The 25,182-nt window shown below is 40.4% G+C and overlaps 1 protein-coding gene across 1 annotated transcript in view; it reads left to right on the top strand.

The window, feature by feature from the left end:
- LGR4 (leucine rich repeat containing G protein-coupled receptor 4) overlaps positions 1-25,182 on the top strand; it is a 73,432-nt gene that overhangs the window by 26,315 nt on the left and 21,935 nt on the right. Inside the window, exons 2-4 of the mRNA XM_027735704.2 lie at positions 5,230-5,301; positions 19,376-19,447; positions 20,991-21,062. Coding sequence (XP_027591505.1) covers positions 5,230-5,301; positions 19,376-19,447; positions 20,991-21,062 — 216 coding nt within the window. The remainder of the gene's footprint in view (positions 1-5,229; positions 5,302-19,375; positions 19,448-20,990; positions 21,063-25,182) is intronic.

The following is a 25,182-nucleotide window of genomic DNA, read 5'->3' on the forward strand; positions in this document are numbered from 1 at the left end:
TGTAATAACCCAGTCCATAGTGGGTCCTTTAGCTTGGTCCTGCTGAAACAGGGCCTTAGGCAACTGCTGACACGATCCTTCTGTTGTGTGATAGCATCGTTCCCACGGAATCATTCGCAACTACTAGAGGTTGGGAAAGTACTGCTAGTATTGATTTTGTTCATTCTTAGAACTTTATTTTATGTATTAGGGCCTTAAATAAACTCTGGGCTCTTAGACCTGAGGTCTTTTTAGTAGAAGTGGAGGTACAGGTGGAGTAGGACAGCTTCTCGGAGGAGATGTCTTTGATGTATCTAAGGCACATACTAATATTTATCTTCATTAAATGGACAGCCTTCTTGATACTGCATAGACTGATTTTTTTTTTTTTTAATTTTAGGATTAGCAAAATGACTATTTCCTAAAGTACAAGTAGCAAGGGCTATTTTTGTTTTGGACTGTGGTTTCGGGGGATTATTCGTCATTATTTTGTCATAATATATGGTGCTAGTCCACTTTTGTTGCAATTCTTCTATTAAGCATGTGTTATTAAAAGTATCTTCCCAAATTAACTAGGTAAGCTTCTTAGAGAGTAGTTATTAAGCCATCTAATTTTAGTGACCTGGGTGTTCCTAATGGTTGTAAATTCTTGTGTTGAAGCTGTCACGTGAAAGGCGGGGCTGTGCCTGACCCTTAGAGTGGGGAGATTTGCTCAACCCACAGAGATTTATTTGTCTGTTAGTGCCTCAGGGAAAACAAAACCATGTCTGTCCAACCCAGTCTGTCAGGTATCCCACACGGGAACCCTTCTCCAAACAGATTCACAAGGTCAGAGTGATTCGATTGCCCTTTTTCGGGGACTGCTGGGTAACAGCCTAAGGGAGAACCCCTCAGCAGGCCTTCCCATGTGTTATTCAGCACCTTATAAGGGACTCACCCCAACAGTTTACAGAATAACATACTTTATTAATACAAACTGTGACAAGTTAATGAGGTTCCTGGTTGTCGGTGACAGGGTCTAGCTGCAAGAACACACTTCAAGCAATCTAATAATACTACAAAGCAAGGCACAAGCACAAACTCTGATACAAAACAATCTACTAATATACAGAGCAAAACATGAGATCTAGTCCTTAAAGCAGTAATTAGCACATACAGCATAAGTTTCTCCCCCAGTAGGTGTCCCTGAAGTGGGAGGGAAAGACATGTTCAGCCCATCAGCTGATCCAGCAGTTTTGGTGGAAACTTTCCTCTGCTATTTCCCCATTTCCTTCCTTCCTTTTATACTATTTCTTTAGGTTTAGGTGGAGTTCGAGTGAATGGAGTCATAAGTGCTTAACTGGGTAGTTGTCCTTGGCATCAGTCTTTCTTGGTGGACAGGTATGGCACGGTCAGAGTGTCACCATGTTCCCCTTCCTGCAGGATGTTTGTGGAGGGAGGTCACAGTGCCTTCACAGCGCTCCCCTTTCTGGTGCATCCTCCAGAACAGGTGTTTATCAGAGTTTGGGGAACCTTTGTGGGGCATCGTGACCACGTTTCATCCGAGAAGCAGCAACTGGGTCTCCTTCTGTAATTCTTATTTTCCTTTAACTTTTAACCCTATCCATTACTCCACAGAAGCTCATGAACTATTTAATATTTTATTACCAACATATAATGCCTAAGAACTCATTCTCTGAGGTTATTCTGTAGAGTGAAATGAAAAGAAAAAATATTTCACACCTATATCTAGATATCTCTGTGTGTGTATGTCTATATATATATATATCTGCATCTATCTCAGCAAAGCTGCTTTTACAGAATGTTTTGAATTAAGCAAAAATTGCTTTAAAACTCACATGGCGATCGTTAAGAAACTGAAAGTTGGTGTTTTGATGTTCCCCAAAGCTTGTGAGTCAGTGCTATGAAGATTGGCTTATTTACTGACTAAGAGTGTCAGCTTATTTACTGTCACTAAGAGTGACAGACTAGTGTGCTGTATTGAAGACCAATACAGAAACTTTGTAATAATTCCAGCTTTTTGTAATAATTCCAGCTTTTTAGCGAGGCATCATGATGAGCAATCTCTAAAGATTCACATGATAAATACAATCTCAATTCATATTTGTGTCTGTTTTTGTTGTAAATTCAGCTTCACTGAAAATAAATTTCAGTGGAATTTGAGGATATTGATGATGTTTCTCAGAGCCTCATTTTTTAAGGTGATCTGTTTCGTGTTTACATCCAAAGAATCTACTTCCCATATTAAAATTGTAGAGCTAACTCTTGGAGCTACAGGCAAAAAAACATTCTTTGCTAATTTCAGATCCCAGAGAAAGCCAAAATTGCGTAGAATTTGGATGTCAGCCATGCTGTATGACTGCATGGTTTCCATTGACTTTGTTTAGGATTGCATATGACACTTCTGAAATTGGGCGTTTATAGCTGTGGAAGTTTCAAGACTGCTTCTTTCAGGTGGATGTGGTTTCTTTACCTCAGCTGTCCTAAAGAGCTGTTATGTAGTGCAAAAAACGTGGCTGCAGCCAAAATCTTTGCCAAAGTGGTGCATAGGCATTCATAAGGTGCTTTCTGGTGATAAGTACTGTTGACTTATTTTTACTACTGCCGTTTAATACCGCGTGTATGATAGTAGGGTTTTGTGTCACCTGGACAGTCTTTTGAGAGAGTTGTGATTTTCTTGCACAGGTTACTATTTTTTAGGGATTAGGGTCTCCACTCCCTTCTTACCCTCCTACCTTTTCCGTAAATGCTTCCCAGTTGATACTGGAAGGAGATTTGCAGTCCTTTGAGAAGGAGAGGATGTGTGAAATGTGTGTTTTTTATGACAATTTGAAAAATGTCTATGGGGGTAGAGAGAACAGAAGTTGTAGTCTCCCGTGGAGCAGGCAGCTGACGATCCATGTATCTGATACTTTTATTTACTTTCCTGCACAAGAAGAAAAATGTCCCCCACAACAACTGCAGCATCGCACGGTAACCGGGCTGCTGCTGAGACACAAAGCAGCTCTTAAAGCATGTGGGCTGTAGAGTTCAGGGATAAATCACCTCCAGTTCAGCTCCTTCTGGACCTCAGTAAAGGAGCTTCTTGTGCTGTAGTGGATTTTCTTGGGCTTCTCTCACAGTCGGGTTTGTTTTGTCTGTGCTGAACCTTATTTTGATCTCATTGCTCTTGAGTTACGTTAGTGTGCTGTTAACAGCTGCTGAGGAATAACTCTTGGTTTACATTGGGAAATGAGGAATGAAGTTTTGGACTACTATTTAATAAACATTTAGTTTAAAGAAACAGTTGCCTCTAGATTTAATGTTAGAGTGCAGTGATCACGTTGGTGGCGACCTGTGCCGCACAGTTGGGCCAGCAGACCAGTTGCCAGCTACTTGTTAACGTCAAAATGAATTCACTGACATCAGTTGACATTGTCAACTGCTGTGGAGAAAAAAATAATTTTTCCTCAGTAACTATGGATTTTTTTATTTTTTTTTTTTTTACAAACTGAATTCTGTTGTCAGTGTAAATAATTTATTTTTTTTAAAGAATTATTTTAGACATTATGGTCTGGTGACGGGAGAAATAATGTGAGTACTCTGCAAAATGTGATTCAAGTAGCTACTGCAACATTTTTGGCAGGTTATATGGTACTGGACATGGCATTTGGTTCATCACAGCATGAAAGAAGGCACAAATGTCCTGAGACACTGTTTCCTCAGAAGCAGCACCAACCCCTCCACGTGCTCCTTGCTCCCCTTAGGGGCCTGGCTTAGAATCTCCTGAGTCCTCTCTGAGAGCCATGGAAGATATCCTGAATGTGATTGGTTTTGCTGCCCTTCCAGGATAGTAGGAAAAGTCTAAACCAGCCTTTCTCTGCCTCATCAGAAACAGTGGGAATTCCAGTTGGGGCAGATAGTGGTGGCTATGGATGGGCTAAGAATGTCTACCCCAGCAGCAAGCAGGGATTGGTACTTTATTCCAAGGTCAAGCATTTCAGGTGTCAACCAACATCTGTTGTCCTGCATGAAGTCACTCACCAGCCCTTCAAATCTTTGTGGAGGAGGTTCAGTGGTACTGGTTGGCTGTCAGTGAGATGAAAGGAGTGTTTTGACTGTTTGCTTTTTACCTGAATTATGTAGAGAGGTAGCACATAGCTGCTAGAGAAAATTGAGTGGAAGACAGCAAGCAGGGAGGGCTCTGGTAACAAGTCTTACTGAATTGCTCGTTATACTAAAAAAAATAAATAAAAAGTCAATAACAAAGTGGAAAGTAAGGACTTGGGTTATGTCACAAATTGTTAGGCAGTTATTAGCTTAATTATCAAACTGAATTGTTTTCGTGCTGCTTTTATTCACATTGAGTAATAACTAGCTTCAGGACTGGATTATCTGTGATGGTTGTGTAGGTGTGAACTGAGGTGATGGCACCAAGTTTGCCACTTACTGCTCCTTTGTGAAGAAAAAAGCCGAGCAGGTCTGCATACCTATCGTGTAGGCACTTGCTGCTGGCCTGTCTCTGCTCACGGACTGAGAATGAAATCTGCTTAAAACTATTACCTCGAGGACTTTCATAGGTTTTGCTGAAGGAAAACAAAAAGCAAAAAACAAGCAAACAGAAAAATCACACACGCACACAAAAACTCAACCCCCTCCCGAAAAACACACACACACCAACCCCCCCCTCCAAACCAAACAAAAAAACCTGTGGTAGGGCTAGGACATGTTTCTGCTATTCTTGTCAGTTGTTCCAGAAGCCATATTTGCCAGGAGCTATTTATTAAGTCCTAATGCATGTATTTTTTTTTTTTTTTTTTAAGACACTGTGGGATGAAAATTTGCATGCTGGGTGGTCACATTTTTTTTTTCCCCCTATGCTGTGGTTTTAGAGCAGTCTTAATTATCTGAATTAAAACTGTATGCACATCTAAGTTGGTAAAAATTAGTACTGGGGATAACAGTACTGTAGAGACTCTTCCATGCGTGCCTTCCCTCTAGTTTTACAGTATTTATTTTTGTTTAGAGGTTTTGTAAAACTTGATTTAGTCAACTTCCCTTTTGGTAGGTCTTTGCTGCAACTGGATTCTCAAATTACAGTGATTTGAAAGTTTAGCATGCAAATTTCTGGAAAGAGATAATACTGTGTGATACTGGAATATTTTTTTCTGTTACTATACCATCTGATTAGGTTTTCTTCTTCTCATCCTTCTCCTAGAGTGTAAAAATTCCTTACAGGTTATTGATAAATCTGTATTTCCTCTTCTCTAGAGACATCAGCATGAATAACATCACAAGGCTACCAGAAGATGCCTTCAAGAACTTTCCCTACTTGGAAGAGCTGTAAGTATTTCACACGTGTTAAAGTTTTGCTACAACATCATATGGCTGTGTAAAGTGGAAGGTGGGTGGAGAAACAGTGTTGAGGTGAGCTGTGAACAGAAAAAGCAATTATACTTTAAAAATATAATCCTGTATATGTTTGGAAACCGGAACAGTAAATGCTACTTACAAGGGACTTTTTACAGTAATTATTTTAATCACGGCTAGAGTGATGACATATAATAATTACAGTGTTATCCAAAGATAACACAAGAGGTGTGTAATTACCATTGTTTCTGAAGGAGCTACAGTATAGCTGTTGCATAAGTTCCATGAAATAGATGTTGCTTCACTTAGTGAGCAGCTGGCTTCCATTGGCCTTGTAGGCTGGAGATGCCGTGCTCACAAGCCCATCCTGACCTAGATCAGAAATTCAGCTTCTGTAGTACAGGGCTTCTTGCTCTTAGTTTCTCTGGCAGAAATTTTTTCTCCACTTCCCGCCCCTCATTTGTCCCACTCTCTTTTTAGATTCGTTTTGTTTTACTTAGTTGATACTTAAGACTTCTGAATCCTTGAGCTGCACCGAGGCTCATGTGCCCAGTACTTTGCTGAACTGAAGGCTTACTGAGATGCCTTTGCAAAGTTGAAGCAGCATAGCCCTGAATTAGGTTGGGTTTCAGAGTCAATAAACAGGGAGGCAGCTTTGACGTTCAATTACTGCTTTAGTAAGTCCTATTATATGGCATGGGACTTCTGTGTGCCCTAGTTTCCTTATCTGTGAAGAGAGGGTAAGGCTAATGGTTCAACCTTTGCTAAAGAGCTTTAAGAACTTCCAGTACTAGGCAAATAGATAAGACAAAACTACTGCAATTTGCATTGCTTCTCTTGCATTCTCAGTGATAAAGTAGCATTTCTTACATCAAAGTGCATTTAAAATGCAAAAGTAAGGCTGTCTCTTTGTGACTTTGGCAAGACTGGGACTATGAATGCTGTGTTGAGAGGTTTTTTTAATGAAGGCACCTTACGGAAAGAACAGCTCCTGTCGCCGAAGAGACAAACCCTTATGAGGTAGGGAAGTGGTGTCCTGACTTTACCAATGAGGGAGCAAGCGAAGAATGAAAACCATTTGTAGAGGGCAAAAGGATAAATTAACCCTATAGCAGAACTGCAGATAAAGCCCTGAACCCTTTGACTCTGGTAATCTACCACTGCACCTCACTGGAACAAAGATATTGAGCAATGGATAAGGGATGGATTGCCTGCTGCTGAAGAAAGACTTGGGTTCCTGAAAGCTTCTCTAGTTTTATTTTTTGCACCTCAGCCTCACTGGTTGCTCTAATAAGATGTTCTACCTCTCCTTACAATTTTGATCTCTCTTATATCCTGGTAATGTAGCAGCTACCATTACTAATGCACTTAAATACCTCCATTTTCTCTGGTTCTTAAGTAGTTTTGACTCAAGTCAGTACAATTCTGAAGCACAGTTGAGCTTATTTATGTCAGATGAATTGTGTGCGATATCTTATTTCATGCTTAACAGGTTCTGCTTTACTCCCTCTGATTTTAGGTATTGCTTAAATTTGCAGTATAGCTGAGAATGCTTCATGAAGAAAAATAGATTTTCAGATGGTGCATTTGTGGAATTGACATGATTTAAGAAAAGCTCTATGGCATGAGTAGTAAACTGGAAAAAAATAAGCCTAGGAAGGCTTGGTTGGCTTCAGAATATATACTAGCCAACATTCCCTATGTGCTTCATGATGTGCTGCTGTGTGTCTGTGTGTTTTGTTGAATTAGATTTGTAGTCCCCCTTTTTTCTTTTTTGAAATTCTTCACAGTCATATTTCACGCCAAAATTTGAAAAAAATGCAAACAATTCTCTTTTCCCAACTTGTATGACTATGGGAGACTTTTTTTTTTTCCCCAATAAGTAATTAGAGCAATAAAACCTAACTGGTGGGTGTGCATGTTGTGTAACTTCCATAAACCCTGGGGTGTGTCAGGAGGTAAAGAGAAAAGGCAGAGCCTTCAGCCATCATCTGTTGTGCTTATTGCCTAAGAGCCATTTGCTACATGTACCTCTAAATCCAGCTTTTTAGTTTGAAAAAAAATAGGCTAGCATTAAGCTCAGAATTGTGTGTGAACACCCAGAAGCTGTAAATCATTCTTAGCATGCTTACTTGATGTGTTAAAGCAACTTCTGGGGGGAAAAGAAACTCCAACCAAAACAATAAACCCCCCCAACAAGTCAAGTCCAGGTTCTCTTTGTTTCAGCTCACGTTCATCTTAATTGGGAACATAATGAAGTAGATTCAAAGAAAAGCATTTCTTTAATAGAAATGACCAGCACCAGCTATGGCATGTTTTTGCTTCATTCTGTCCATTCCTTTTTCTCTGTGGAACAGGGTACAAAAATCTTTCAGCCTTTATTTTTGGTGGTTGTGAACAGAAACAACTATTGTAACTTCCCACTGTACAACCACAATATTTCTTCTCTACTCTGTGATTTTCAAACTTTCTTCCTGGATTTTATTTATACTTGAACAGATCCAAATTCTGACTGCCAGGCATTAACAAAGTTGCTTTTTCAGCACACAAAGCTGGATGTGAGTCTCCACACCAAAGAAAAATAACTTAAAGGAAAAAGTTAAAGTGGTGTTGAAATCTGTGGTAGGAGTGACTTTTCCATCAAGTTCTCCCAAGAATTATATGTCTAAAGCAAATGAAAATCCTATAAACTAATGGGAATGCAATAAGTACCCACACCAGCATGGACTCTAGTAGGTCTCCATCGAGGAGGCAGCCCCAGACACCCTTATCTTCATACCATGCTTTAGCCCTGCCATTGTCAAATGCTCTGGCCAATTAGCCCCTGGCAGAGTTAGTTAATTAATATTGCAAAATAGTATCACAGAATTTAATTGAATGTAAATGCCAGGCAATTAGATGTATTATGTAGGCAACTGAATTGCACATATGGAGCAGCTGAGATTAAAAATGCAGCAGGAGCCGCTTAAAATGAGGGTTGTCATTTCCTCAATGCAATGAATTATTTGGTAGTCTGGAGAGACTCCAGGGGATCATTTTCTGAATCCTAAAAAGAACACTGGTGAAAGAGGCAAAGTACCAGCCTTGGGAAAGGCTGGCTGCTGGATTCAGAGGTGCCTCCTGCGTCACCAAGGGGGGAGCGGGTCGGGCGCTTCGATGTGTCAGTCCCGGTCTGTTTTTAGATGTGCTGAGTTATCCGAGACACCCTCCCTGGAGTGGCAGGGCTGACACAGACAGGGAACCCAGGGCTGCTGTGAATGGCACTTGGGGCCAGGTGGAGGAAGACATCTGAAATGGCACCAAAGGGCTGTGTTCAGGAGACTGACTCCCCAGAAAAGTATCCAATTGGCGTGTATAACCTTGAGGTTTTGTGCCTCTGAGATAGTACCCTGTCTGAGTGTTACCTGCAGGTACACACAAGGGGGTTCCAGCTTGTCCATGGGTGGAATCCACCCACTGGGCTGTGTGCTCCATGTACCCCCATTCACAGCCTCATCATGCATGTCGCTGCATAGCACACTTATCATATGTCTGTAGGATTCTAGCACTATTTATAAATGTTATAAAAATTCTCCATGTCTGTGTAACTGATACCCATCTGGAAGTAATTTGCAAATTATTGAAATGGCAACGGTCAGAGTCAGTGAGGAACAGACCACCAAGGGTTTTGCCTCAGCAGTTACTGACGTGTATTCTCCAGAAAATGCTAACGTAAATATGCTGCAGCCCTGAACATGATATGGAAGCTAAAAATCCTTGAAGAACTTGGCCATGATTTTCTAACCACACCTTAAAGTATTTATAGAAAGCCAGAAGAGGAAAATACAGCTAAATAATGCAGTGTTTTTAGAAAGCAGAAACCATTTTCCAGGCTGTGTTATGTTTTGATGGCCTTTTAAAAGGTGTTAGTCCCTTCTAGTTATCTGAAGTAGTCTGAAGGATTTTAACTATATGATTGCCATTCACTGTAATTGTGAATGATCTGCTAGATCATTCACAAAAAGGCACTCTCTCATCAAGGAAGGCAAATCAAAATGGTTTTTTTCTTGTCCAGTTTTCCAGTTTCCAGAAGTTTCTTCAGAAACCTGAACCACTTGAATAAAGCAAAAGTATCCTTGACTTAATCACCTTTTAACCTTGTTTCGATTTCCACTCTTAACCCTTTAAAATGTTGTTGTCTCGTTTGCCCTGCACTCATGGGCAAGGTTTAGATGATAAGGTCTTGGCTGGCTGGCTGCTGGTCCACATGAGAGGTAGAGCAAACTGTCCTGTGTCTGTAGGTTGCCCCTTACAGAAGGATGTGTTGTCCTAAGGGGAGCACTGGTCACTTCCCAACCAGTCAGCCTCGGGGCAGGACTGTGACCTTCTCCAGCAAGGGTCAGGGAGGATACTCTCTGACTGCTGGGATTTTGAAGACCGTATCGTGCCCAGTAATACTGCAAGGAAAATAATCCCTCCTGAAAGCACCAATGCCTCAGTTAACTTCCAGATGTGGACTGATACCATGATCTGTTGTCGAGGGCTGTTGTGTTTCTGTTGTGTTTGCTCATACATGGTGTGAAACAGTCTCTCTTCTGTGTCACTACCCTCAGACATTGGGGGTATTTTTTATCAGGTGGGGGCAAAACTTTGTTATGTTTTTTATTTAATGGCTGATTGAAAATGGTTCAGGAAATAAAGTGATAAAAGGAAGACTTAGATCGATGAAAGTTTTCTCTTTTCTGAAACACTAATGCTGATCTGCTTTCTGAGAGGTGAATAAACAGAGAGCGAGAGACCGCACACATGCAAACTGTAATTTTTGCAAGAAAAGCAAGAGTACTGCAACCGAGTATTTGCTCGACTATTTAATGATATCCATGCTGATTACAGCAGTTAAGAGGTCTTGCTTAAATATCTCCTTACCTCCCCTCTCCCAGCCAGTGTCTCTGATCTTGGCTTTTAATTGACGAAGTATATTTTAGGAACATAAGGATTAATTAAAATGCATACTGGCAGTGAAAATGAGGTGGGTTTTTGCCATAAGGTTGTAATCAGGAAGTATCTGCAAGGGAAATGTCTAGTTATTTTCCCTCTTGACTGCAGCTGAAGATGACCACCTGGCTGAAATGGCACAGCTGCTTGCTTTTGTAGTATCTATTTCAGTGTGTAATTTAGATGGTACCCTTCCTTCTAATTTCTGCATCAGCACCAAGTTGCATTATCCTTGGGGAGGGAGGGGGGATTATCATGTCTCCTTTATTACTTGGGTTTTATGAATAAGACTGGTCTTGGAGTTATGCCAAGGCTGAGCTGTTAGTTCAGGATGCTGTGTCTTTCCTCACCTGGCTGTGGAACATTTGATGGAAGAACCTTTTTTTTGTCCTTCAGTGCTAGGTCTTTTAAAGCCAGGTCTTTCAAGGTAGAGTGTTGATGAGATGGTGCAATTCCTTTCTCTTTCATAAACATGGGTAGTCCCAAGGTTTGCAGTGAGAAGCTGGAGATGAAGGACTTGTTTTGAGTAGAAAAGGTAAGGATGAATCTTCCTGAGAAATCTGTCCTGATGCCTTGTGTTAGCTGACCTGTGGTAACTAAAACTGTGGTTAAACATTCTGTAAAACAGGCTGGCATGATTGGAGACATTACCACCCCATCTCTGTCCACTCAGCCCCTCCAGCAGACTCTGAATGGCTGAGAGCTTTCTTCAGCTGCTTTGTTATGAAGGCAGCCAGTGTAGGTGCCTTCTGTTGGTCTTTCAAAAATAGCTGTCTGAAGTTGTGTTGGAAGCCGATGAGTGCCCTTCATCCATCTACCAGCTCTGAATATTTGAACAGCTGGAGGAGGTGATTTCCTCAGTTGCTCCAGCTTGAATTCCAAGAGATAAAGTTTTAATGAAAAAAATGCAAGGTGTAGGTTTCACGTGTGGTAGCAAGTTAAGAGCCTAAGCTTTAACTTGACCAGCCAGCACACATTAGAAATGCATGCTGCCTTGTGTGCACTGGAGCTTTAGAAAGTGCACTGGCATGTTGTAACTTGCACCTTCAAATTCTAGTCAAGACAAACCTTTAGGCAAAGACTCCCAAGTAGAATTAACCACAGTCAGCTAAGATATTTTTAAACATCACTTGTTTGGTCTGCACTAGATGCTAAATGATGTTTAAAAACATGTTGGCTAGCTCGTGTTTAATTAGTGTTTGCTTATCTCTGCGAGTCCTAAATCAGTTTGATTCTGGATGAGTTTTAATCATGCTGATACGAGAATAATATTTCTGTAGTTTAGGAGGTTCTTGCTCTGTTTAACAGCCGCATGTTTTTTCCTGTTTGTGGGGACAGATGCTAGTAGACTGAGTAAGTTCTATTGTTTTTAGAAGATGAGGAAGTTTCTTTCCAGTCTCCTTTTCTACATATTAATTTCCAGTCGGCGTGGTTGTGTATAAGGATCCTAAGACTGGTTATTCTGCTGCAAGTACTTTTAGAGGACAATGAGACTTTATCTGTCCTTTTTTTTGCATCTTGCTCAATTCGCCTGCGCGCACACACACACACGGGAGCTGGGTTAGCTGAACGGCCTGGAGGCTGAACTTGCGGTGTTATTACACTTCAAGACCAGTCTTACGAGCCTGAATTTATTATGCTGCCAGGTTGGGGCTGTCTGAAGGTATAACCAGATAAGAAACTTCTGGAGGCTGAGCAGTAGCCTGAGAAGCTCTCAGGCTGGGTCTCTCCAGGTAAAGTTCCCCAAACGGTGCTCATGGCATGCAGTCCTCCTCCTCCTTCAGGTTTCAGAAATTGGGAGTGTGGGACAAAAGATGTACGTGTATGAGCGAGCAGGGAGCCAGTTCCAGGGTTAGGTGTCAGGAAGAGTCATATGAACTCAGCAAAAACCTTACACAGACGGAAAAGGAGGAAAACCAAATCCTCTATGTTGAAGGTAAATGCCTTATCCTCTAGAAAGTAATTGAATGCCTTCTGTCCTCATAGTATCATAGTATGACACTGTATGTTACCATAAAAAGACACAGTGATGTCATTCTTTTGCCTCCTTTCCTCTGTTCCTCTTGGGTATTTTTTTTTTTTTTTGTATTTTTTTTTGTTCATACAGAGGTACTCTTGCCTAATTAATGGATTTTATCCTAGCATAGAAGTAGTAACCAGCACTCCTGTAAAGTTCTTTTCCTGCCCTTCCTATATAGAATTGAAATTCTAGATGATTCTGTTAAAATATTTGCTCTTATTTCAGGTGTAAAAAAGTAAACAGTTGATTTAAATCTGAATCAAAGAATCGTACTGAAAATTACTCCCATTTCCTTAAGGTCATTCATCGTGAAGGTGTCTACAGAACCTGGGTCTTGCATTTACCCAGTATGTATCAGAAGGGGTTAGAAAACTAGTAACAGAAGTTTAATTGCCAAATATATGTAGATTTAATCCGCTTCCCCATTTTGCAGTGTCACTTGCTAGATGCATGGTCATTCAAAAAAGATCCCATGCCTGCATAGCCAATAAATGCCAGGACAAGAGACAAGGCTGTATGGACAGACCAAAGCAACTTTGAGGATTTATTATATCAACAGTAATTTTTTCATCCTTATGTCTGACCATCAACATATTTCATGGTCGTGGAAACCTGAGCATCCAAACAGCACTATCTGCTAAAAGCACAAATCTGAAGTTGGTTCAGTTGTTGCATCCCAGTTGATCAAAACCAGGCTTGGGTGCTTTTATCTCTGTGTCTCTGCTGAACAGACTGGGTGAGTGAAATGCATTTCCACCTGAGTGTCAGGGGAGAGCTGTCCAGGGAAAGGTCTGCCTGGCCTGAGGTAGAGCAGAGCAGAGTTACCACAACATCGTCCAAGATGTGCAAAGGCAAGTGGGGAGAAGAGGTTTGTGTTTTATAAAACGTGTTCTGCAGTCTTCTTTGGAAGTGAGAGGAATCAAGGTTTCTTACAGCAACAACTCAGTATTACTACTGTAGACTAGCTGTTAACCAGTTTTCAAGACAACGCAGTATAGTTGCTTATGTTTGAGACATACATGTCTATGTTCAAAAATTTATGCAAACTTCTGGGTTTTTTTGTTGTTTTGTTTTTTTTTTCTGAACTACAAAGGCAGCTTGCTTCAACAGCTCGTACTGTATAATAATTGTTTTAGGTTATATAATTTCCTTCAGTGCATGTGTGTTGTAGCCTGTGGGGTCTACTTCAGGAAGGTCTTGCCCAAATACAGTACTGCTTGAAAATAGAATGATAGAGCATATTTTGCATGGTTGGGGATGCTTGTTTTCTTCAAAATCCATAATAATCTATTTTCCTGTTAACAAAAAAAAAAACCAACTCTGATAGTCCATGAAAAGCAATATCATAGAACCACATTTTGTCTTGCAGTAGATGCTGGTGACTCTAGCTACGATTTACCCATAGAACTTATGGATAGGCTTTAGACTTTTTTTACTCAGTCAGTTTAGTTTACTTAGATATTTTAGCTTTTTAGACCATAGATGCATTTTGGAAATTACAACTATCTTAAAGTTCAGTATAACTTTGAGAAAGCTGTAAATGCTGGAACGGGAAGGCTCAGGACAAGAAGTGCTGGATGGAGTTGGTGCTGTTTTGGTGTTGGTTGTAGTCACAGTTGTCTTTTTTCAGTCATGGTGTGTCTTGGCATACATACTCAGGATCAAATAAATAATGCTTGAGGTTGTATAATACTGAAACTACTGCAAGAAAAGGAGAAGGAGACAAATGTATTTTCCAGTAGCAGCAGTAGAATAAAGTACCCATTTAGTTTTGTTTGATAGGTGTGGAGGAATTTGGAGTAATCTGTAGATTATTGATTGGTTTCCCAGCAGTGCAGCAGGCTGCAGCTGACAAAAGTCCCAAAGGGGCTGTTTGCTAATAACAGATAAGCAAAGCCAAATTTAGTCTGGGGATGCAGCTTCCATTTACCAGCCCTTCCCCTTCTGCAGCTGCCCAGCTTGGGCAGGAGCTGTTTGCAAAGGTGTGTGCCCTTGCCAGGCAGGCCATCCATCCCTCCAGGGGGGATGCAGTGAACCCCTGTATTTTCCTGCAAATGGCTGTACCTCTCCTGTAGAGCTTTAAACCTTGATGAATAAATTGTAGCACGTAACTATGCATCATCTGTTAAGAAAAACAGAACTCTCTTCCAGAATGACTGCTCTTCTGGAATAGGTGGAAACTGAAGCTCTTTTCATAGGTTTGAGAAAACTTAATCCATGCTGCCCAGCAGGTGTTACCTGTGAGGCGTTTTCAAAGGTTACTTCTGTTGTGGGAGAACTTGAAGGAAAACTCAAGCTTGTATGGGAAGCACAGAGAGCCCTGAAAAAGTGAATGTTAGGGACAGTCACGTAAGGATGGCAAAATAGTTTGATATAAGACAGCAAAAAAAAGTAAAGAGGTGGCAAAAATACAAGTGGGGAAACAGTGGAATATTTTCCAGTGGGGTGAAAATAGGTAGGTAAAAGTTGGAGAGCTAAAAGGAGAGGTTGGGTGGGCAGAGAGACAGTGATGGATGGTCTGTGAGGGATATGGAAGGTTCAGTCTTGACTACACCTTAAAGTAGGAGTCCTGGGTCTTACCAGAAAGCAGCTAATGTAGAAATAATAAATCAGGTGCTTTTTTATTATGACATGTCAGGATTTTGCGGTCTGTGTCACTATTGGCATTGTCAGTGAGGAAGTAAAATTAGAGTTGATCCATGGAAAAAGCAGCCATTGTATTGTTATCAGAGACAAGATAGACAGATAAGGTTATTAGGATCCCAGAATACAACCAAAATGAAAAAAAACACCCCAAAACAAAAACCCAACCCAGAATCCACAGCAAAAACGTTTTCTGTATGAGCACAAGACTTTCAGAAGGACAAAAGGAGGTGAAACTCTTTGCTCAGATATCCTGAGGTTCACTACCATCTGGGATGCAAGACAAGCAGAAAGGTTTCCAACAAGTTTGTGTTTGCATCCTGTCATAATAAGAGCGGTTCTAATTGTTACAGACAAAAATGTATCCCTGGGACATCTTCCCTAATTTCTGGAGTGACACCAGTGATTAACTTGGCTTGGTTAACATGCAGCCGGGTTGCCAGGCTCATAATTGCAGAAGTTTTAATTTCCCCAAAGAGGGAAAACAGTCTTAGCTGCAGTTTCAGTGCAAGAAGCTAAGCTTACTATGTCCTCTGGGAATGAGATACCATGGAAGGTTAGTCCTTGGCCAGATTGTATCCTGATGTCTGTAATAACAAAAAGGTGTCCTCTACATCTGGAGATCGTTTACTGTGTCACTTAAAATAATGATTAGAGGGTATTGCTCACCACTGTATGACAGGCTAGAAGAGGTATTTCTTTCCTCTGTGCGTCCTGCTCTGTTATCCTGCTATGCTGACATCGATTCTGTAAATTTGAGTTTGTCCAAATTTGCAGAAATTTTGTCCCTTTGAAGCATTCATTTTTTTATTTTTTAAAGTAAAAGTAGAGGACTACAAAATTCAATGGTAAGCAATTACAAGATTGCCCACCTAAAAGAAAGGTACCTACTGTGGTAATACATGGCAGCAGAAACTTCCAAGCTTTAACTCAGATGCACTAAGCTCTTGGTGCACTAAGCTCAGGAAAGCTCTTGGTCAGTGTGATACACATTTACACCCTACTTTGGATGATGTCTGATGCTGTGTCTCTATGCCTTGGAAAAGTAAGAGGCAGCAAATAAAGTTTTTGTGGCCTTATAGCATGTCAGGACACTTTGCAACGGTTTATTTAACTAAGTCTTTACTGCCTTAGTGTCTCTGCTTGGCTCAGTAGCAAGAGATAGACTTTCAGACCAGGTCTCTACCCATTTCCACTCAGAATGGAGGGAAGTACTTGGCTCTTGACAGTGTACATGTAGGGCTGCTTCCAGGTGCTGCTTCATGGCAGTGTGAAGCTGTCCTGCCATAGAGCAGAAATTTCCAGGGCAGTTCCCAAGCAGGTTAGTGAGTGTTGCTACGAGGAGAAGAAGGTTGTGTCCTTTCTGTTGTGCTAGAGTTTTGCCCTTGGTAAAGCTGTGATTTCCCTTAGCCCGTTTACTGTGTGCATGAGAGAGAGAGAGGTGCTTTTAAAATATTTAATAATAAATACTTTGAAGACTTGCTGAAAGGAGATAACATGGAAAACCTGACTGGATGATTTCAGTGACATCTTAATTTATAACGCTGTATGTGCGCTATGTACTACATGCTGTTAATTTTTCAGTTCTCTCTTTAAAATGAACCTGGTTATGTAAAGAGACCTTTCCATCCTCCCAGTTGCTGCATGTTGCTGCAGAGGGAAGCGTGTTGAGAGCAGCGTGTGATATGTTGGTCTTCGCCTGTTTGAGAGCTGCAGTTGGAACCTCCTCACGAGCAGCTCCCCAAGGCCAGGATGTGAATGATAAATGTGTATTTGGCAAACTGATTAGTAGAGCCTTTGCACACTTCCTGGAAAGCTGCCAGCTAGAGGAGAAACGGAAATGTAATGGATTGTAGGGGTTGGCTTTTTTTCTGTTGGTTGGTTGCAGAAAGGTTGAATAAACAGGAGTTGCCTTGAGGTAGGTGAAGTCTCGCTGTTTGAAGTCACGCAAGCCTTGCTCTGGCTCAGCTGTATTTTATTTCCAGTGCTTCTTAGGTTGTTGTTAGTGACACTCAGTGGGGTTGGGGGAGGCTATTCAACTGTATTTAGTTTAGTTTAGGGGTTTTTTTAATAATCCCCAGCCTCTCTGGGAGAGGGAGCAGTTAGAGCAGATGCCTGAGAAGCCACACACCCACCGGATTAATGGCGAACCTTGGCCGAGCTGCAGCCAGAGCTGCCTGACACACATTTACCAGGGCTGCCACTCCTTGAATTGTGTAATATGTAATCAGCATCAACTAGTTCTGTTTGTGTGCAAAATAATGAGGAGTTACAGCCTCGGTTAAATTTCACTTGATTTAAGGATTTATGTTTTGCTGTTTCAAGTACGTTTTAAAATAAATGTGTTTTGCAGATCACTGGTTCTCTGCTGTAGAGACCCAGCATGTTGCATCGCTATTTCTTTCTGTTTACAGTGAAATTAATAGGAAATTGTTTAAAAGAAAGTCATGAAATACTGCAAACCTCCCTCCCCGTCACCCCAGATGAAGTTAATAAAGTTGATTTGGACAGCTACTGACAACAAAATGAATTTTAGGGGAATGTTTAGTTGCCACCTGGAATCTTTCATTAATGTTCAAAATTCGAAGTGTTTGAAAAATCACATCCCAGCTCTGAAATTCTGAGGTCGTTTGCAGACCAGAGATTAAAAACATAAGTATACATAGATTCTTTTTAGTTTTCTTCTGGTTTCAGAGCTGTTTGTCTGCGTGGCTTGTGTATAACCAAACTTCTCAGCAGTCAGCACATGTGGGGTTTTTTTTTAGGCAGGCTTGTAATGATGTCAGAGCCATAACTATGGCAATTGGGGGGGGGGGGTGTGTGTGAAAATACCGGGGTAAATATTAAGGTCTGCCTTAACAAGCAAGAGTAACAGAGTTTTCTAAAAAGAAGTAGTATCTGCTGCTGTCACCTTCCTGTGCATGAGAAACCATCCTTTTCTCCCTTGATTTATAAATAAAACCATCTACCTTTGAGAAATGGATTTGATAAACATAGCTAGCACCCTCTCTATTAGGCAGCATTTTATGAAGTAATTAATTCTGTTGCAAGGAGATTTATGTAGGCATTAAATGCTTTGGGTAATCTCTTTTATGTAGTTAGAGACTAAGATAAAAATGTAATAACGTTGCTATGTTCTGGCAAGCTGATACTTTAAATGTTGCTCTCATTATTTCCTTCATTTGCCTCTTTGAAATAGTATTTTCCCCTTAGTGTTCTGGCTTGCTTCACAGTGCCCTGTAACAGCAGAGGCGGGTTTTGATATTCTGTAACCGTTGTTAAAGCACATTGATTGTTTTTTAATTATTAACACTTATTGGACCCTGCACGGTATTTCCACGGATGATTTCATTGCACAACCTTGTCCAACATTGCTTTTGCTTAGTCTTGGATACGAAACCAAGTCTGAAAGCAAATACTTTGGCTGAAATTATAGCATCTTTTGGCAGTTATGGGTTACCAGGTGTTTTGCATTATTGTCTTTACCCTTCATAAAATACAACTATTAGCAGCTCAACAAAGGCTGGACCACACAGGGTCTGCTGGTCAGAGGAGAGGTAAAAAGGTTGAAGAAAAAAAAAGAGTGGGGGAAGGAGGAAAGAACTGTTTGGAAGCAGCTGTTTTGGCTGCTGTTTCTGCTTTCCTGCTTTGTATTCTGCAGCATCTCCTGTATTTATTACTTTTAATATCACAGTGGTTTTCACAATTTACTTTGTGTTAGTGTCTAGCAGTCCAAGTTTGAAACCAGCTGTGTACCTTGAGAGACAGTGAGCACAGATGAGAATCCTGGTCCCTTTCTCCCTCCCCCAAAGCAGTTTCCTTTCCTAAAAAAGTTCCTCCAGATAACTGACCGAAAAGCTGAAATATTACCAAGGTGATATCTTGGTCACATCAACAGGCGTCCTGTCAACTGTCAGCACTGTGAACTTCCAATCTGCTTGTGAATATTGTTTCCACATTTGGGATTCTCATAAGGACTCTTCCTGCTTTGCTGTAGCATCTAGCTATTTTTACTTAGCTTCATACTTTCTTTAGAGACTGCTGCATAGATTAAAAACACGTGGGTACCAGAGCTTGTGTTTCAGCAGAGCGATGCTGAAAGCCAGAGGATCATGTTGGTAAATGCACTCTTCAAACCTAGTACCATAAGAAGATTCTTTATCATTCCGAGGTGTGGTTTTTCTTGCACATCTGCAGAAGAACATCCATGAGGCTGAGTTGTTCTCGTTGTTTAAAAATGTGCAATGGCAAAAATAAGTGTTAAAAAACTTGGAAGATGATGAATACAGCGTACTCGAATGCAAAATGTGTAATAGCTGCAAGATTTGATGTATCAGTGATTTTCCTTGTTAGATGGTTGTAGAAGTACTGTATTTTGTGACTGAAATTATTATTGCAATTTTTTTCCAGGCGACTGGCTGGCAATGACCTTTCTTTTATCCATCCAAAGGCCTTGTCTGGTTTGAAAGAACTCAAAGTTCTGTAAGTAATTGGGTTTTAGAGCTTCATAGCTAGCTGTACGCTTTCTTAGTGCACAGCCAGACTGTTTACTGGTAGGCTGGAGGAAATTTTTTTGCCCTCCCTCCCCCTAAATTATAGTCCTCCTACTTTTGTTTTGTTTTAATAATTTTTTGATAAAACCTGCTGTAAGTGGTTAAGGTGAGCCATGGTGAACTTGACTAAACTGTAATTATTGCATTTAATTAGAACACTTACTTGCTTCTGAAGTATATCTTGTAGCACAAGAACTGGAGGAAAAATCCTAAAAAGGGCATGTAAAACTTTTTGTTGTTTTCTACCCCTTCAGATTAGTCTGTCAGGTGCCCTGACATTATCAGATAGTACTAGTGCTTAGAGATTTATTACATTGTTTGACCTTTGACTTATTCTCTACTGGTGATAGAAATAATTTCTATGGTTTGAGGCTTCTTTAGGTGAAAATGGGTTACTATTAAAAAAAGTTTTTATTTTTCTTTCTGAGATAAGAATTTTCATGTCAACTTTTTTTTTCCCCCATAGCTAAGGAGAAAAAAAGCTTTCTGTTGTTTGGGATTTTAAAAACCTTTGTTCAAAAATTGTAGCATTTCTGATGATGTAAATATTTCCAAATGCTAGCAGGGTAATAGGTAGTTAATTAGACAGATATTTTTAAAAAACAGTGGACTCTGAGGTTGTAGAGGGAAAAAACCCCATAAACAGACACTATAAGCAGGGTACAGATTAGGGAACTGCCCACCTGCAATACTCCTTAATATGATATTTTGTAAGATGAATGCAGAGTGTCAAAGCTGTTGGGGGTATATCCATTGTGATACTCAACACTGGAGATGCCTGAAATTCTAGCAGTTCTTGAAAAATTTGGGACATGGATCTTAATTAACAACTTACTTGCCCACTTGCATTTTACCCCAGTGTGCACCAAAACCTAGTAAGATTTATTAAGATGTGAGATCTCTGTTATTTACGTTCTCTTTATAGAAGAACTCATCATGCTATAATACACTGTCCCATTAGAAAATTCTTAAGAAAACCCCAAACAGTATAGCTTAATTCAGCTTGGCCCAAAGGTGCCTTGTTGTGAACACACTTTGTAAATTAGATTGTTAATGTATTGTGTATTCATGTGGCTTCAGGAAAAAAATAGAGGTTTATGTGTTTTGTAGCATGTATTAGGATGATTCCACAAGAAAACAAGAAAATATCTATTGTAGCAAATTTCTACTAGTATTAAGTTGTTCAACTTCAGTGAGTTCCCAAGGGAATTTCAGCCTATTATGTCAGAGGCTTGTTCTCTGCAAATTAATGCTGTTAATTAATGAGATTAATGTGTCGCAAATAAAACTGAAATAGAACATTTTCTTGTTTCATTGTAGCCTTTGGGTATCTGGTCTTGATAATTTTACGTGCTTTCATGAACACTAGAAATCTGTGAAACCATAACAGGACTGTGGGCTTTTCTGTCACCTCGACTGTTGATAAAGATGACTGTCAAATTCTACTTTATTAATACAGTGGATTTTTACAGAACCCTCCAGAACAACCAGCTGAAGACTGTACCTAATGAGGCCATCAGAGGATTAAGCGGTTTGCAGTCCCTGTAAGTTTTCTTACTTTGCTTTTGTGTTTGGATTGTTCTCCAGGTTCCACTTCCAGTCACTCTTTGTACCCCTTAGCTTCGTTCTGTAGGGTTGTGACGTGTAATCGTGCATGTGTAGGAATGTGCCTGGAGTTTCTGATAGTGCAGCTGCAACCGGAGCAAAGTTTCACAAGTAAAAGTCAGAAGGAATTTTGTCATCTTTGGTGGGGTGACCCAAATGCAAAACTCTTTCAAAACGCAACCGCGGGTACAAGATTGCTGCGTAAATGCGGTGGTGATGGAGTTAAACCATCACCCTTCTTGCGTGTCCCGAGGCGTTTAGGCAGTTTTGAAACGTTGTGCAAAAATGAACGATGCCCAAGTCTTTTGTATCCAGAGGAGGGAAAGGGGTTTCTGGGAAGGAGTATTGCTTGAGACACGCACGGTATTGGTTTTACGGGAAGGTGTTGAAATCTCACAGACAGTTATGAATACCTCAGCCATTATTGCTAGTTGCTCATAAGGTATTTCGTACGTGTTTATACTATCTCCTGGCTTATTATGTTTTATAAAGCATTTTAATCAGACCTTAATAGTTAGTTACAGCTCTCTAGGTGGTAGATGCTTATCACTGTGATGAGGAGGCGGAGGTGGGAAGGGCCTCAAAATTTTTCCTCCTTTCTGCTTACCTACAGAGAGACAGAGGGTAGATTAGCTCTTCCCCCTGTGCCAAAATTCATGTTTCTGGTCTAAGATCCTGTTTCTTTCAGTGTTGCATCAGATTATGGATTTTTTTTGGGGGGGAAAAAATTAATTAGTTTTGAAAAATAGCTTTCCAGACTGTTGCACAACTTTTGCAAAGGTGCTTTCTGCACTCACTAAGCTTGGATCTTGGCCACTGCCTTCTCGTAGCTGCTTGGATATTCCTGCCTTTTCCACCTGAAGAAAGCACAGTAAGCAGCAAATTTAGTGTCCACATTACCCTCTTGTTTTAGCTTGTGTGTAGAAGAAACAATAACTTGGTCTTGGTGCAAATATTATGCATTGTAGTAAAAATCCTCCAAATTGCATGATGTGAGTAACCCTTTAGTAATTATTAAAACAAAGAACCAAACCCAGAAACTCCTTCCTTGCTTCCAACACTTTTGTGATGCCAAAAAGAGGAGCTGCTTTAGTAAATATGTTTGTTGACAAATCATCCATTGCATTTTCAGTGAACATTCTTTTTTCTCTACTTATTTACAGTAATGTTTGTTCTCTAATTAAAGTTTAAAATATTAAATATCCAACTGCTGGTTTGATGATAATTTTATGTGCAAAAGGGAACGGACAAAAGTAGGGGGAAAATAACGAATGTGTAAATTAAGTAATTGTATGTATCTATTTTTAAAAAATCCATATACTTTTAATATTATTGGAAAGAAAATTGTTAGAACCATTTAAAAGAATCAGACATTATAGATGCTGAAAAAAATAATGGAATGATTATGTGATATTGTATAATGTAATCAGTATAATTGCTTGGCCAAAACATCCTTACAATTAAAATATAAGAGTAACAATTTAAAGTGTGGTGAAGTTTCCTTTTCTGAGAGCTTCTTTGTTTAAGGGCAAATGCTAAACTATATCAATTTTAGGATGGTGAAAAAGGAGGAAATTTGGTTAATAAGTAGTAGCAAGCTTCTTGTTACTTTTATTTCTGAGGAAAACCAAACTGAGATTTCCAAATAGCTGCTAGAAATGTGGTGGGCAGATCCAGTCTGGAAGTCACTGGTGTCAGAATCACAGAATATTCTGAATTGGAAGGGACCCACAAGGATCATCCAGTGCAGCTCTTAAGTGAGTGGCCCATACAGGGATCAAACCCATGACTGTGGTGTTTTTAGCTCTAACCAACTGAGCTAATCTGAAGCTCCAAGTTTTTATTATGGGGGGTTTTTTCCACTGATGTGGATCAGGCTTTGGTTTACTCCTTTGTCTGCTCCTGAGGAGGATACCTGTCTGTACTGCAAGACCGCCATAATTTATTAGAATGGACAGGAATTTGAGAATAAATTGGTTTTTGAGACAAGTATAGTAAGAAATGTGTAAGGCATTTTTTCTATGCAATGTTTACCTCACCAGAATGCATTTCTGTGATTTTAACAAATTTCAGAAAAGCTTTGTTTATTGCACTACTCATGAATAATTACACTAATTATGCATATCCCCTGGTAATGCAGGTAGCACCTTCTGGCAAAGGAATGTAGTACTGGTCCTCTGAATTTTGTGCCTGAGCATGGAAGCATAAATGTCAGCATGCTGCTTTATTTAATTTATTAAAAAGAAAAAGATAAAAAAAAAGGAAAAAAGATATTTATTCCCCTCCCAAAGGAATCTGTGTGGATTCAAAACTCCCAAGTTTTGTGACCTTCTTTTAAAACAAATTGCAGAATATATTTTAGAAAACCTGCTTTCTACCCTTTTAATATATAATCTCCATCCCAAAGCTGCAAGTTTAAACATTACTGAACTGACTCCCTTTTTGGCAGCTTTCCATTTTACTCTGAAGTAGGGCTTGGGGGATTTTTTTCTTAGTGAAGACACAAATTGCTTGCTCATAAAGCTTTATAGTATATTGATAATCACTTGATTTGAAACTCCTTTAGAACTGTCTGTTTTCTCCCTTAATGTGCTCCAGTTTTTAGCTCCATAGGAAGACAGTTGCCATACTGTATGCATTAACAAGTTCAGTAAACATACCTGGGTGGAAAGAAGGAAGATGGTTATAGAACCTTCATTTCATGATCTCTAATGTTTATATTAGAGCTGGTGAGTAGCCAGCCTGGCTCAGAATAATGAATGACAGCTCTTTATTTTCTGTTTGCATTGGATATTTTCTCAGCTCTGGCCTCCAAAAGAGAGTTAGAATGGAGTTCTTTTTTTCTAATGGAGGTGAAATTTAGCAAAATTAAAGAGTTTTACTGAGTGGAAACTCGCTGTGTAACATCCCAGGAAAGTTTATCTGGCAGGATGTGTTCTCACACTGGAAGACACTGTGGCAGGTGGGGACTGTGGCACTGCGCTGCCAAAGGAGAAGGCACTGGTTGTCCACCTTGTGCCTGCCTCTTTTGGTAGCAGAAAAACATGGCAAATAAAGAGCTTCACAAATGCAAACAGTAGTCTTGGGGCGTTTCAATTGCTGCAAAGCATCAGCAGCATGTTTTTGTGAGCACGAGGTGCTGAGGTGGCGTACTTGGTGTTTTCGATCTGGAAATGGTGTTGTTGAGGTTTAGGGGCGATCCAGGGGTGACACAGAGAGCCGTGGGCAGCACAGCCCTGCTCCTTGGCAGCGTGTGCAGAGCCAGGAAGGACCAGGAAGCCATCAAAGTCACTCCTTTTAATGCCTTAGCATCTGTGACTGCAATGATTTGCTTGGTAGCACCGCTTATACTGAGCTTTGACCCAGAATCTGGGTGTTTGTAAAGTGGGTCTCTAAGCTGCAGCAACTTTTAGGGTTGCTCTGATTCTCCCCGGATTCTCTCCAGCTACATAGGAGTTTTAAGTCATAACACAGAGTATTCTAGTGCAATCCTCAGTGTGTGACAAATAGTGGAACTACACTGTTTAAACAAAGATGCTTTGGAAAGGAAAACTGTATTCCACTTGAATTAAAAAAAAACCATCCTAACTTGCCACTGACCAAGAGTCATTTTTGAAAGCCTGTCAATAGCTGCTAATGTACTGGGGACAATTTTATTATAGCTGCAGTTCAGGAATGACCAAGTTACTGTCCCAGCACGTGTGCACACATGCCCACATGCAGGGAACATCAGAGCGTTCTGCAGCAATAGTTCAAAGCACTGCAGGTTAGCTGTTCTGCCACATTCCCAAACTGTGGGATTTGGGATCATGCCAGTGTGGTACTCAGCTGTGATAGCTCCTGCCTTTCTTGTTGTGTGGATGTTCACCTGAGCTGCAAGGGTAAGTGTCTTCATGCATGTGGTCAGCAGTCACTTTGTGCTGTCCCTGGTGGCAGTTCTGGCTCCCTGAACAGCCTGCTCTGCTCACAGCCTCTGCTGCAGGATCCTAACCAATTTTTCAGCCTGTTTTCCTATCTCAGGAGGCTGGAGCAGGCTTGAGGCAAGGTGAAGCAGGAGAT

Source organism: Pipra filicauda, unplaced genomic scaffold, assembly GCF_003945595.2.
Source record: "Pipra filicauda isolate LSUMZ 115617 unplaced genomic scaffold, ASM394559v2 scaffold82_size2718185_pilon, whole genome shotgun sequence".
Classification (NCBI taxonomy): Eukaryota; Metazoa; Chordata; class Aves; order Passeriformes; family Pipridae; genus Pipra; species Pipra filicauda.